Source organism: Rhopalosiphum maidis, chromosome 2, assembly GCF_003676215.2.
Source record: "Rhopalosiphum maidis isolate BTI-1 chromosome 2, ASM367621v3, whole genome shotgun sequence".
Classification (NCBI taxonomy): domain Eukaryota; kingdom Metazoa; phylum Arthropoda; class Insecta; order Hemiptera; family Aphididae; genus Rhopalosiphum; species Rhopalosiphum maidis.
Window position 1 is genome coordinate 18769000 of NC_040878.1, and position 14956 is coordinate 18783955.

At 26.4% G+C, this 14956-nt stretch overlaps 1 protein-coding gene across 2 annotated transcripts in view; it reads left to right on the top strand.

Moving 5' to 3' along the window:
• LOC113554004 overlaps window positions 1-14956 on the top strand; it is a 195750-nt gene that overhangs the window by 58015 nt on the left and 122779 nt on the right. For both annotated transcript variants that reach the window (XM_026957630.1, XM_026957631.1), the window contains one exon: window positions 2095-2954. In XM_026957630.1, coding sequence (XP_026813431.1) covers window positions 2302-2954 — 653 coding nt within the window. In that variant the 5' untranslated portion in view covers window positions 2095-2301. The remainder of the gene's footprint in view (window positions 1-2094; window positions 2955-14956) is intronic.

Below are 14956 nucleotides of genomic sequence, written 5' to 3' on the forward strand. Positions count from 1 at the left end.
GCTCGGGTGTAAATTAAATTTTAAGTGAACCTATTCAGTTGGTAAATGTCAAATTTATGATAAATTATAATAACACACAAAAAACGCTTCTAAGCGGAGATGGTCTGTCAGTCTATATTCCTAGGAATATTTTATACGTTTTCAAAAGAAATATCGGATTTATTATTATTAGGTAATAGGTAACTTTAACGTTAAAATTCAATACAACCATAAAACAATGTAAACGTCATCAACCAAAAATAAAATATTGAATAACGTGGCCTATGGGAAGCCTAGAATTCAAATTATTCAAAATTTCTTAAACATTTAATTTAATTTTTTTTTTCTTAATATGATGTCGTTTTGTACAGAAATCGAGAATTTTTTTTAAATTTAAACATTCCAAGCAAGAGTAGAAGAAAATAAGTTGAGAAATTTAATAAAATGTGCAAAAAAAAAAAATGTAGAACTATTCAGCTTTGAATCTACACTATATTTCCCATTGTGCCTCAATTAAACATTTTTAGACATTAAGAAGATTACCTGCTATACTGTTTAAAATAATATCGTAAAAAATAAAACTTTATTAATTTTAATAACTATGAAACTAAATTCTGACGTCATCACCGTTTTTAGCTTACCAACAAATAATATATATATAATTTCTCTCCATAATAATTTTGTTACAAATTTGGTTGTCCGATAAAGTAACAATGGTTCAATACCATATAAGATTATTTTAAAATTATCAAATAATTGTTAAATCTTTCATATTTCCTCGGAATACCAACTCAATAAAAACATAAAAAAAAAATATTCGTGTATAATCTATACACATTAAGATTTAAAATATGGAAAAATATGTGAAATCATATTTTGTATTTATAGACATATAATATCACAAGAATCAAATTTACATCTCACTTATTTCGAATTTCGAATTAAATTTGTCGATAAAATTATGCAAAATCATCGAATTTTCAACCCTGATTATTATTTAAAACAGCATTTGAATAACTCTCAACACTGTCCATTATTTATATTACCATGTTATACTTACACGGTTGGCTCTTTATATTATATTTTTATAACAGTTGCGTATTTTGTTAGATTCAAATGTTTTATGCAACACAAGCAGCATTAACTTCATCCATCAATGTGTTTTGAGGAAAATAATCTTTCATAAATCTACGGTGACACAAATATTGAGTTTATTCGGAATGCACCACTTTTTTTATACTACCTACATATTATAATGTTATGACTGGTAGCTGCATCGATTTCCATACTTTTATAATTGCCAACTTTATTATTTAGATATGACATGATACGATTATTTTTATTATTTTTTTTTTTTTATTTAATGTAAATTTGTACAATAAAATAAAAATATTTTCACGTATCGTTACTCGTTAACATAAATTGACCAACATCACATTGGTTCAACATATTTGTCATTCATTGATATAAAACTTGTAGAAAAAAACGCAACCAATTTTTTTTTCATTTGCACGATACCCACTGTTATTATTAGTATAATTTTTTAATTGGGATTCTCGTAAGGTTATCTATAGCCATTGATAATTAATATAATAACGTTACTATAGTAACCTAATTATTTTTAAACACAATTTTAAATACATATAATATGATATATGTTTCAATGTTTTTTCCTAATAACGGAAATAATATTATTAAGTAATTTACAGATTTAGTTTTCATTACAGTGCTTAAGTTTCACTTATCAACCATTAAATAATACGATAACATTACTATAGCGACATAGTATGTACACTTTTGTTTTTAATTAAATCATATTAATTATTAACACTTTGTATGCTTTATATAGTTGTCGTTATACTATTTTTTTTTTGTATTTATAATACTAAACCTAACATATCTATGGTTCAATGTTATAACCACGTATCAAAGAAAATATCGAGTTGATCGACACTCGTTTTTTTTTCTTTAATTAACTTCTGGCATCACTATTAAAACGTGTAATAAACGTATGTCCTTAAGGGTGTCTTCAATCCTTTATTCCTCAGAGTTACGCTCAACGCCACTTACCACTGCAACACCGACCTAATATAGTATCGGTGTATTTGTTCACAGGAAGCGGGAAATGGCCGCAACGACGGCGGCGGCGGAAACGGTTGTTTTGAGTGTACGTCATTTGCGACGAAAACGAGTGGGACGTCGGCCGCGGCCATCGCTACTGGCCGACCACGCGAAGCACACCGGCACGGCTTTGTGGACGGATCACCGACGGAGCCGGCTCGCCGGGGCGATGAAGTCGGCCACGGTCGATATGGTAGCGTGATGGTTTCGCGCGGCGAACACAAGACAGCCGCGGCCGCGTCGCGGCGGTGCGTACGCGCGTCCTTGCTGTCCACCGCGCTGATGGCTGTGCTCTGCGTGGCCGCTCCGACGGTGGTGGCGGGCAACGAGTTTGACGGCGGTGGCGACGACGGCGTCACAGGCACGGTGCATCGGTGCGGCACGCCGCCCTATCAGCCGCTGGTCGGTACCAAGGGAGTGATCACCACGCCGAAATTCCCCGGCCCGTTTCCGGTGCCCATCGAGTGCGAGTGGGTGATCCAAGCGGACGCCGCCGCCGCCGACTCCATGATCGAGGTGTACTTCACGCAGCTGTACGTCACCGACGGGCTGACAATCACCGAGTACTCGCAGTATCCCGTCGACTTTGGCTTCGTCACCGTGCGCGAGGTGTTCAACAAGTCGCACATCACGCAGTACGGCCAGTCGATGCTGTCCACGTTACCGTACCTGGTCATCCGGTTCCAGCTGGACCGGTTGCAGGGTAACCACATACGGGTGCACGACGACCTGATGGACGTGTACGGTTTCAACATCACGTACGAGATGAGGCCCATCGGAAACGAGCGCAGCGACGTGTGCAGTCTGTACCATTGCTCGTACTCGGGCAACTGTCTGGGCAACGCCGACCTCACGTGAGTACCGCAATGATATATAATAAGCTGTTGGTTTTCGATATAAGAGCTTGCGAGGGCACAGCACGTGAATTCGTATCCTTATAAAAGCAAATACAGTCGACGTTTTGGAACAATTTTTTTAAATGTTTTTATTTATACTTAACTTATTGCGTGTGTACACCGTGTGATCACTACAAAATGGTTGGTCGTTTGTAATCAAAAGTTAATCAATTTTTATGTAACATAATACAGTCAAATATGTAATATATATGTTCATATATTATACGAAATGCACTTAAAGAATATCTATATTTTTTTTATGTATTATAATTATAAGAAAAAAACAACTGATCATCTGTTTAACTAATGACCATATGATGTTAAGATACTAATATATATTTTAAAGACCCATAAGGTATATTATAATTACATTATTTACATGTATAATAATATATATGTTAGATAGTATCACACAGTCAATAATGAATCAAGTAGATATTCTGTAATACAAACAAACAGGTACTTTATTTAAACTAAATAACGACCAACATTATTTTTATATAGTTAAAAGGTCTTATATATACTACTATTTATATCTATGGAGCATTTTTTTCCTTGAAACATACCTATTAATTTTTTTTTTTTTTTTAATTTCAATAATATTATAATAATATTATGAATTATTTTTGAACTGCATAATAGTATTATTTATGAAATATAACCATGCTCGTACATCTTAATTTAATACACGCTCGTGGAGCTTGCATTGATGATTATTGATTATAGTGCACTATGCACTTTGTATACAAATAAAATACACCACTTACATGTCCAAACTAAATTATTCAATCAATTTTACAACTCGCATTATTAAGGTAACTGAAAACATTTAATTACATAATAATTGTACTGGTCGTGACATAAACATAAACAAAATACAATTTAATATACGCCATAGAGAATAACTAATATTAATACTCTTTAAAATGATAAATATTGTTATCTAAAACAAATTACAAATAATAATAAAAAAAAAAAATAGTAGGCAAGTAAGTACCGCTCTACTGTACAATAGGTTTTGTGTGGTATACTAATGATATAACTCATTGTATACGAAAAACGATTCTGAGCGGAGACAGTATGTCAGCCTATATCACAAACTATATTCCATGATATATTTCTTTGATATTGCCATTAAGATAATTTATTCCACTTTTAGTGCAACGGTAGATTAATTTAATTTTTTTCTGAAAATATTGCATTTATCATATCATTGATATTTAATCATTATAATAAGTTATTATTAATAACATAATATATCTATATTGTTTTGTCCTATATAATTCAATATGTAATAACAATTGTCTGTAAAAATAGATTATAAAAATAGATAATATCTTAAAATAAATCAAAAACAATGAAAATTGTGTATAGTCAAATTCATTATAATATAATATATTTAAAAGCTTTAAATACCCATGAATATAGTTTTTAAATTTTTAATTTTTAACATTATGTTATAAATCAAAAAAAATAACATAAGTTATTTATTGTTTAACTAAGTAATTACATTCAAATTTGAACTTAAAATGTCTATAAAAAATAAGTATCATTAAATATTTTTTTTAGATATTACATTTCCATTATACTTACTACTTATGAAATTTACTTAATTTAAAAATTTAAATATAAAAAATAAAGTGCATATGAATTAATAACTACACAATAATTTGCATTTTTTTTACGATTTTTACGAATTTTGTCTAAATTTTAACTTTAAATGCATATAAAAAAATGTGTCAATGTTTTTTTAGTATTTTAATACAGTTTTAAGATATCAATATATGTGAAATTTTGTACTCAAGAAAAAAACTAAAAAAAGATTGAAAATGTTATCATAAATAAAATGATAATACAGTAAATTCTTATTATGTCGAACATCGCTATCTCAAACTATATTTTAATCCTCTTGAAACTAGCTTTACACTTAATAGCGTTTTGCTATCAATAAGTCGAAATAAAATTAATCGTTTTTTGTTATCTCGAATACACAAATAATATTTTTATTACCGTAAGAACAAAAAAATTAAATAGTACATTCAGTATAGTGATTGTGATTTCGCACGTAGGTGGTCAATAATTGTAGTCATTCATATAGATTATACAATATAGTGAAATGGAAAATAAGTGTAAATTAAATGTCCTTACAATTAATTTTTATAATCTTACAAAAACAAAAGTAATATTTAACAAACTGTAATGACAAATTAAAAAAAAAATTATTTATTTAATATTGTAGTTATTATTATTATAGTTGATATTCATGTTGTATGTAGTATTAGAACTTTAAGTATTCAAACTAAAGAATTTAAACATTCAAATTATTTATAAATTTTTTTAAGAATTTTAATAAACTCGATATCTCGATATTTTTGGTATTTCAGACTTTTACATGTTTTCTCTGAGATTCAACACAACGAGAATCTACTGTTTATTTGATGAAAATTTCAAGTATATATAATGTTATTATTACTTATTTTTTTTTGAAATACAAACAAATATAAAAAATTGTTTGAGGAAAAATAATTATTTCATGGGCTCGAACTTCGCACGTTTTAATTGAAGTCTATCTAGCCATGCTACCGCATTACCCGTAAAGTGATAACATATTATTAATAACCCGGTAATACATAATATTACCAGGTTATTATAATCACGACCTACTCACTGCATTCGCATAAAAATGATATGTCAATGCGATAAAATATTCTGTAGTTTTGCCGTGAAAGCATACGTTAGATAAACAAAAGAGAATTTAAAATATCTTTATCGCACGTATGTCATCGCTCGTCAGTTATTGGTGGTAGGATAAAAGGCGTTATATCGAATGGTCGGCTACACACTTCACGCCTTCACGGTACCTGGCCCTAGCAAACCTTTTAAAATAGTCGTCCGTCGTTGTCGTCAATATAGAATATATTACACTATGGGTAGATGATGTATATGTACTTACTCCATACGGCGTGTAAAACGTATTCAAACAGAATCGATGTCTACTGACGTTCGTACACCTTCAACTCTCGTTAAAAGTTTGTTTTGTGTAATATCGAAGACGAGTGTATACGAACCTATATATTTTTATTCTCGACAGCCATATTATTATATAATATTTTTTTTTCTCAGTGAATCGTTTTATTCTTTTGTTAACCTTATAAACAACGCTCTTAATACAAGTCAAGTGTTTTACTAATTTAAAAATAAATATTATTGACGTACATACATTTATGTATTTAAATACTATTATACTGATCACATTTGTTTTTTTAATATTATTATCTAATTAAGTTTTACTAATAATGAGTAATCTGTGTTTAGAAATATTATTATATAAGTCAATAGTACCTAATACTATTAAAGAATAATAAATATTATGTTTTTGTCGTAAAAATTTAAAAAAATATATATATTTTATTGTATAGAAAGTTAAAAGTTTCTAATTTACAAAAAAAATTTAATTTTTACACATATACATCAATTAATGTAGGTAGTTTTAGACATTTTCATGTTATTCAATCATTTTTTTAAAATATAATATAGACAGATATGATGGTTATTATTTAATAACTTCTAAAATTAAGTAAGTTTTTGCAGATTTTTTTGACGATTTTTAAATTAAAATATAGGAGACCAATAGGTACCTATATAGTACAAATTTCTGCAATTTTTATATTTTGATCTAGATTTTTACAAGTTTTTGTTTCGTCAATACCCCTGGTCAGAATACTTATTAATATATTAAATATATTAAATAACTTGGTATAGTTATTCGAACAGTTTATTTACTGATAATATCAATTAAGTTCATTTATAGCGACAAAATCCGAAACAGACTTAATTTATATAAATATAATATATTATATAAGACAAGGCTGTCTTTTTGGTGTTGTAGATAATTTCATTATATACTGGACTAAATATTAAACACGGCTTTAAACCATAAAGATTAAAATATAGCTAAAAATAAAGAAATGTTTATTTATATTTAGTTTTAATTCAACCCAAATAATGTTATCACGGTACTTGAAAATAATAATTTCTAATTAGTGTTCATTGTATAGTATATGGTTTTAAAATTGAATTAACAAATCTTGCTATTTTACTTTGTAAAAGTACCATCTGTAAATTAAGGGGGGGTTCTTACCATGAACATTCTTTTTTTTCATTTTTTAGAACACTAAAAATATTAGAAATGTAATTGTATGATAAAAATGGTATGAGAATAATGGAATAATATACTATTTTATTCCCCTCAAAACTTTTTTTTTCTAGGAATTTAAAATTAAACATTGGATATTTATGTATGACAAATAATTATTATTCTCTTAACAATTTTAGTCTGTTTGTCGTAATTTAAAAAAAAAATTGTTTAGGTTTTTAACTTTTGTGATGAAAATCACATATATTATTATATTCTTTTCACGATATGAAATTTTTAATATATTTTGACTAATTTTAAATAATTAAACCACGAAACTATTTACAACGTCTTAAGGTATATTGTATGTATTGACTTATAAAATATTAATCACAACACACTATTATGTATTAGTTTTTCAAGTAAAATTAACTCAAAATACTATATTATTGATAATAAAATAAATTACTTACAAAGTTATAAATATATAATATAATATTGGAATTCGAAATATTATTATCCTTTAGCATATTTCTCAAAACTCGTGTATTTGACAAATAAACACCTTGTAATGGGAACAAAGTACTTGTACGAGTATTTGGTACTTGATATTTGTTGTTTGCCACATTTCCACAAATTTTCGGTAAAATGACACGAGTCAAAATATAATATACATGCATAAAATATATGAACAGTGGATACGATCTACTCCAATATTCATGTAATTTGACGATTATTTGTGTATACTTATATTATATTCGTTAAATAAGAATAGAATCTGACACACCATTACCACTCGTTAAATGATTTATCATTCGATCTAAATTGTACACATCCAATATAATAACCTTTTCAATAATGACAAATCAACATAAAACCTACTATACAGCAGAAAAATTTTTTGATATTATTATTTTATGTATTTTATAATAAAAGCAAATAATATTTAATATAAAATCAAATATACTGGTTGATATTATTTTTAATATGTGTTAAAAAATTTCATTAAAATCTATTAAGAAAAAAATATAAATATTATTTTATAATATTTTGAAAAAAAAAATATATTGTAATTATGTAAGTTAATAATGTAGTGTATGTATTAGTTTGAATGTTCTAAAGAATGCATTTTTTTGTGGCTGAATGAAAAATTTATATATTCATACAACATAATTATTGTATAATTCCAATCTGATAATAGCTAAATGTTTTTTTTAAATATTTTTATTTCAAAAAACTTATTTTTATCCTAACAAAATTTACGAACAATTTATTTCATTATGTTGTTATAATTCTGTAAATTATCATTCAATACATTATATTCGTTTTTATACTTAATTTAGTGTAAAAGTAATATTTTATAAATATTTGTATTTAAGCTAAACAGTTATTTATTTTTTAGAAGTGACTAATAATGTTATTTACCAAAATACGCACTCGTCTAAAATCATATAAAAAAGGTAAAAATAATTTTGTTTACTAATTATTCAAGGAGATTATAGTTCTGTAGTTTATATAACTATCATCTGTATGAATCTTTTATTAACTAACATACGTTTTGTTTTTCCATTATAGTAAAAACCGTGAAGTATATTGTATTTTATTGAATACGTTTGACTATTTACGTGCACAATTATTTTTACAAATATCTATTCAAAGTGTATGTGTTTAATATATCATTTTATATTTACTTATATTATACATGATCTGCATGTAAATATTTTTGATTATCTATCTGTATGTAAGGAGCATTGGATAGTATTATTGATGTTTATCTAAAATAGTCTAAATAGAATTGCAATTTCAGATTCTGATTCGCTCTTTGGTTACCAAATGCTGCAGGTACTGTAATTGGACAATGCGCGAGTTAGGACCTATCTCAACTTGCTTCTTTTGTTGGTTAACGAGCTGAATCAAAAGTCATTCTGCTATCTTTGGACGATCTGTTGTACATAAATGACTCATCTACACTTCAAAGGCTGACATTTTCACAAAACCTACAGAGATTTAATAGGTTTTTTTTTTACTAGGAATCTAACATTGTGTATGAGTGCGTATGAAAAAAGTATATACATGAGAGGAAATTCAGGTGTAACTGCCATGTTATCATTTTCCCGATAATTTTTTCTTTTCACCTCTATAAATGAAAATTAGTGAACGTATTATTATAGGTGACAAAACTTTTGCCGTCCATGACCTGTTTGTATATTCTACTATTTGATAGTATCACGTTGTTTATAACATGGAAGCAAAAGTTGTATGTGAGAGGATTATTTAATGGTGGTGATCAAATGAGAAGTTTACACGGCAATAAGGCCGAAAGGAAGGTGTAAACAACAAATATCTAGCATACGAATCTGACAATAATTAAATGTTATTTTGAGTGTTCGTTTTGCTATTTTTTTCTCGTTCCCAGAAAGTTATATGTGACAAAATACTGTCGAGGTTTATTGCTTAAAATGTTGAACCACGGGCTATGGTTCATTGTTAAAATTTAACCCAGTAACTCATTAATTTAAATAAATCGTTAGGTCTTCCTATTGTTTATATATTTCAGCTGTAGCCCAGTAGGTACCATGTATTGTATTCAATAATAATACGTATTATTAATATTATTATACAGTAAAAGTTAAAAGTACCGTGTATTATTTTATACAAATAAAATATTTCAAAACATTTATAGGTAGTATAGGTTGTAATATTATAGCTTACATTTTTGTTATGTGGCCTATACTGTTTTATTGAGTATCAATATTAGATTAAATAACAAGGTTAGGTTGGGTACAAATAAATATTCGAATACTCTACAATTCTACATCTCATATTAATAAAATTATGCTAATCCCTTCATATTTTGATGATAATTATTCTAAGTGATAAATAATAAATTATTGTAATGGCTTACTCTAAAAGCTTCATGAGGAGGAACCCTTTATACTATATGCTAAGTCTTGCTGTTAGGCTAACGTACGCCTGTTCGATTATTGAAAATGAATTACTTCAAAGTTATGTAAAAGTGATCTTTAATTAACTTTTCATAACAATACTACTACGAGTTTTCTTGTGATTATGACAAAATTGTAATATTTTTAAAAATTTTTGACTTCACTACGAGTTTATTGTTTATATTATCCATATTTTATTTTTATACATAAATTAAGAATCATTTCTTCTTATAATATGGTAAATATCTAGAATCAATTACATTGTATAAGTATTCCGAACGTTATTAAAAATAACGCCAATGAAATTTATATTGCTTCTACATAATAGTTTATCAATCGTATATTATTACAATATTTTAAATAGAGATAATTCTTATTAACGAATATATTATAATAAAAAAAATGAAAAATAGATTTAATATTCTAGTTTCTGTATGTTATTCTTTTTTTGTGAAATGGTCATTACCATGCGAGAACAAACTATCTGGAAATTTTGAAAAGTTTTTGCTAAAAGTAGCATCATGTTTTTTACCTAATTATCTTGCAACGTTTTTACCACATTAGTTGTTTTAAAAAAAAATTAGTATTTTTCTATAATGTATTGATATGTTTTAGTAGTTACAATTTAAAGCCATACTATTGCACAAAACATTACAATAAAAATAAAATCAATATTATAATATGAAATCTGCTAAGTTTATATAAACGACATTGTTGTAAAATCGGTAATTTTCAATTGTGAGTAGATCAGTGAATTTATTGTTTTTACGATGATTTGTGTGTGTTTTAAGTCTGATAGTATGATTGTTACTTTAGGAACAATAAAATTGTTTCAATCTTCATTGTAATCGTGATTTCTTAAAGTTAAGTATAAATTTATATATTTATAAATTAAAACACTTCACAATAGGTATAACATAATATTATTATATTAAAAATGTACAACTTTAGGAATTATTTATTTTGGTAATATAAAATAAAATAAATATTGCAGATGTGTTTTAATAATTGCTACAAAATATTATGTTTATTAAATCTAAATATTTTTCGATATTCCATAAATTTTTTTTAAAAAATTTTTTCACAGTTTAAGTATTAGTAAGTTGTATATTATGCACAATCATTTTCAGTAACAATTTTTCATATTATAAAAATACCTTATCTACTTAATTGTTTAATAATTTGATGTTAATAAAAAAACAATAATAGTGAAATTGATAAAATGTATACAAACTATATAATACTCGTCACAATAATTATTCATAAATCTGAATCTTACTATTTCGTTATGTAGGTCCCTAGTAAATTTTTGTTTACAAAATATGCAATTTGGTAAAGATGTTAGTTAATTTGATACGAAATAATTTTATATTTCATAACTAATACTTAACATTTAAATTTACACATAAATAAAACCTTCTAAATTCAACTGAATATCAAGTACAAGTTTCAAAAAACAATCTTTAAACATACTCAATGAAAGCTTTATACCACATTTGAATTTGTATTTACAAACACCAGAGGCGGCCATTACATATTTAATTCTACCTCAATCGTTTAGTATATTGATCATAACTTTTAAAAATATACAAAAATAATCATTGTGGTATACATCGAAAAAAATTAGTAAAAAAATATTTATTGACATTAAGACTAATATTGAAAATAAATTAAACAAAATTAAATTTATAGGTACTTGATTGACTCATTGGCGTAACTTATTAGCATGCACTACTTTGACCAGTTGTAGGGTCCTCGGAATGGTTTTACAATTAATTGTAGTTATTGGTCATGAAATAAATTGATGAAGCATATTCGACCGCAACCTCCTTTGTGATGTCATGATGCAAAACATCAATTAATGTACAGTAAATATTATTAAATACATGTTTACTTCCTTTATATTTTGTTTATTTTTTTTTTAATTATTAAGCTAAGGCATTTTTTTTTTAAAGTAAAATTTATGAAAAACAGAATTTTTTAGATTGTACGCTATCAATAATTGGGAACTACTTTATACAAGCATTTATGAATTTATTTTCACTTTTATCTTAAAACTTAAAGATTTTTCTTTTTAAATATTGATTATGGTAATCATTATGACGTTACCTAGTTAAACAAAAATGATTTCAACACTAACATATTAAATTATTTTAACTTAATTAATATGAATAATATTATTAAAATTGTATTTTAAAACTTATTGTGGTTGTTAGTTATATAAATATAATATAAAGTAATTAGTTATGAATTACTGTTTGAGTAACACTCAACAAGTATACTCAATGAGTGTACAATTTTTTAATTAAATAACTATGCGGCTAACTATATAACTAAATATATATTTGTAATTAATAGATGAAATAAATAGGTCCTTGGTTGAATTTATGAATTTAATTTAACTTTTTTGTAAATTAAAACTGTGTATAATACATATATGTATATATATTTTTATTAAATTAAAATATAGCTTTAAAGCTAATTAACATTTTAAATAAACTGTAGATTAGAGATCAGTGATGGTTCACACAAGATAAAATAATATAATGATTTATTTTTTTCTTAAAATAATATTTTTTTAATATATATTTAAATAAAAATAAACAAACGTTCATTATAATTTTTATAAAACATTTTTAGAACTACTTGTATACATAAATAAAATTAAGAACATTATATTAAAATCAAATTATTTCTATGTGCGTACTTACCTATTATTAAAAATAAGATATTACTTTGAGTAACAATAAATAGTGCCCATGGTATATATAATATACATTATTATTATTATTATATACAGTATTATTTATGTAATATAAATTGTCAAACACACCGTTCGATCATGAAAGTATAATCAAAATTATGCTGACTAACATAACGTAATATTATATCACTTAACTTCACAAAAAAAAAATATATATATGTATATACAATATAATATATAATATATATTTATAAATATAAAAAAATTTAGTTAGATTTTCAATTATGAACATGGTTATCATGAACAAAATTAGAATAGTTTATTATATTATTTGACTATTGTTGAATATTTGTATTTGTTTTTCTTCTATAGTAAAATAATTTGTATACAGTTTGGTACATTTTTCGTTTATATTTATATTTTGTATGGTTTCTGATTAAATTAAGTTTTAATGAATATTTAATAAACTTATTTAATAGCCCACTTTCCCCGAAAATATTCAGCAATAATTACCATCGGCCTACAACTAAAAAAATATATTTAAAATTAAAATTATTTTAATTGATAATGTTATGAATATATTTTAACTGTATTGTAATACATTAATTGTAGATGGCCTTAGCATGGTATGCAACGGGTGCTGAAAATTATAGATTGTTATAGACCAGCGTTTCCTAAAGTGTGGCCCACGGAAACCTAAGGTTAGATTTATATTATTGAAAATTATTATTTTATATTATTTAAAAAGGGGATTTCACGAAACATAAACTATTTCTCAAGGGTGTCGTGGTCGTATAAGTTTGGGAACCGCTGTTAAAGCTAGGTTCTATGGACATCATCCTTGTTAAAGGACAAAGGATAATTTTTTTGCAAAAATACTCTGTCTTACTGGTAGGTAAAACGATTCCTGTAGTAGTTACTGATATTAACAATAACAGAAATACAGAATTGTTCTAACAAGCGGAATGCACTAAAGACTCTCTCAATCAATCAACAAATGAAACGAAGATCTAACAATGTTCAGACAAATATTTAAACCGAAGTATTCCATTATAATAATATTACTCTAACCTCGACTGTAACTATTAGGAGGTGGATAAACAATACTTAAACTCAAAAATCGGGTTTGGACTTAATCAAGTTTCCTTTATAGTATAAGGCAACTAAGTTACAGTATCGTATTCTAAAAAGTCTATATTAAGACTGTATTGCTGTAAATTGCAAAAAGCCATTAAAGACTGTCAAAGTTAAATCAATGTTGCCTAATAAAGTCGCAAGCATGCGTAGCGCTTTACTAAGTATGAAAACAATATAAATTTGAAAATTAAATCAAATTAACATACATAGAAAGTTTATTAAGAACCCATCCAGGCCATAATAAAATTTTTTTTTCGGAAAAAAATTAAAATACTAGTTGAATATTAATAAATTACTGAATAAACGGTATTTATGAAATTGTTAAAAAAAAAAAATTAAAATAATTGTTTTATCGATGTAGGTATGCGCTTGGTAATACCCGATATTTTTTAATGTTTTATCAAGTAGATTAATAAACTTTTTGCGAGCGTTCCAATAAGATCGTATAAAAGATAAGAGTTGCTCAACAATTCCGAGCTGATTCATGAAATAAATCAATCAAATCAAACTTTTTTCAAACTCAAAGTAAATTACGTTTACTTGCTTCTTTAAATATAATGTCTCATATACATAAAAATAAAATCAACGACACTGATAACCATTGAGAGCGCCCGAAAATGAACAAGCATTTTGGTCTACTGAAACAGTTGAAAAAAGTGTTCCCTCAATAGTTCTATTGTAATCAATTTAAATATTAACTCTAAAAATAAAAACTATGTAATTCGAGACATTAAATGAATCAGACGAATCACGTAATAATTGTGTTTTTTTTTTTTTTATTATTATTACACGATTACCACAATAATAGTTAATTGTATGTTCAATTCTAGCAAGAAAAAAAGCGCCTCTTATAATATATGGTGATGGCTTGAGTCCAAACACGACCGTGTACCATACTGTCAGTAAACTTCTAGCGGGCCGTGGCCATCCATCAGTATATATTCTGCAAAGGCCGTTTCGTAAAGCTCCCTGAGGCACGATTTTGCATATACGTAACGGTCGTCTTTCGTCCGGTTCAAAAATCTATTCTATTGCTTCT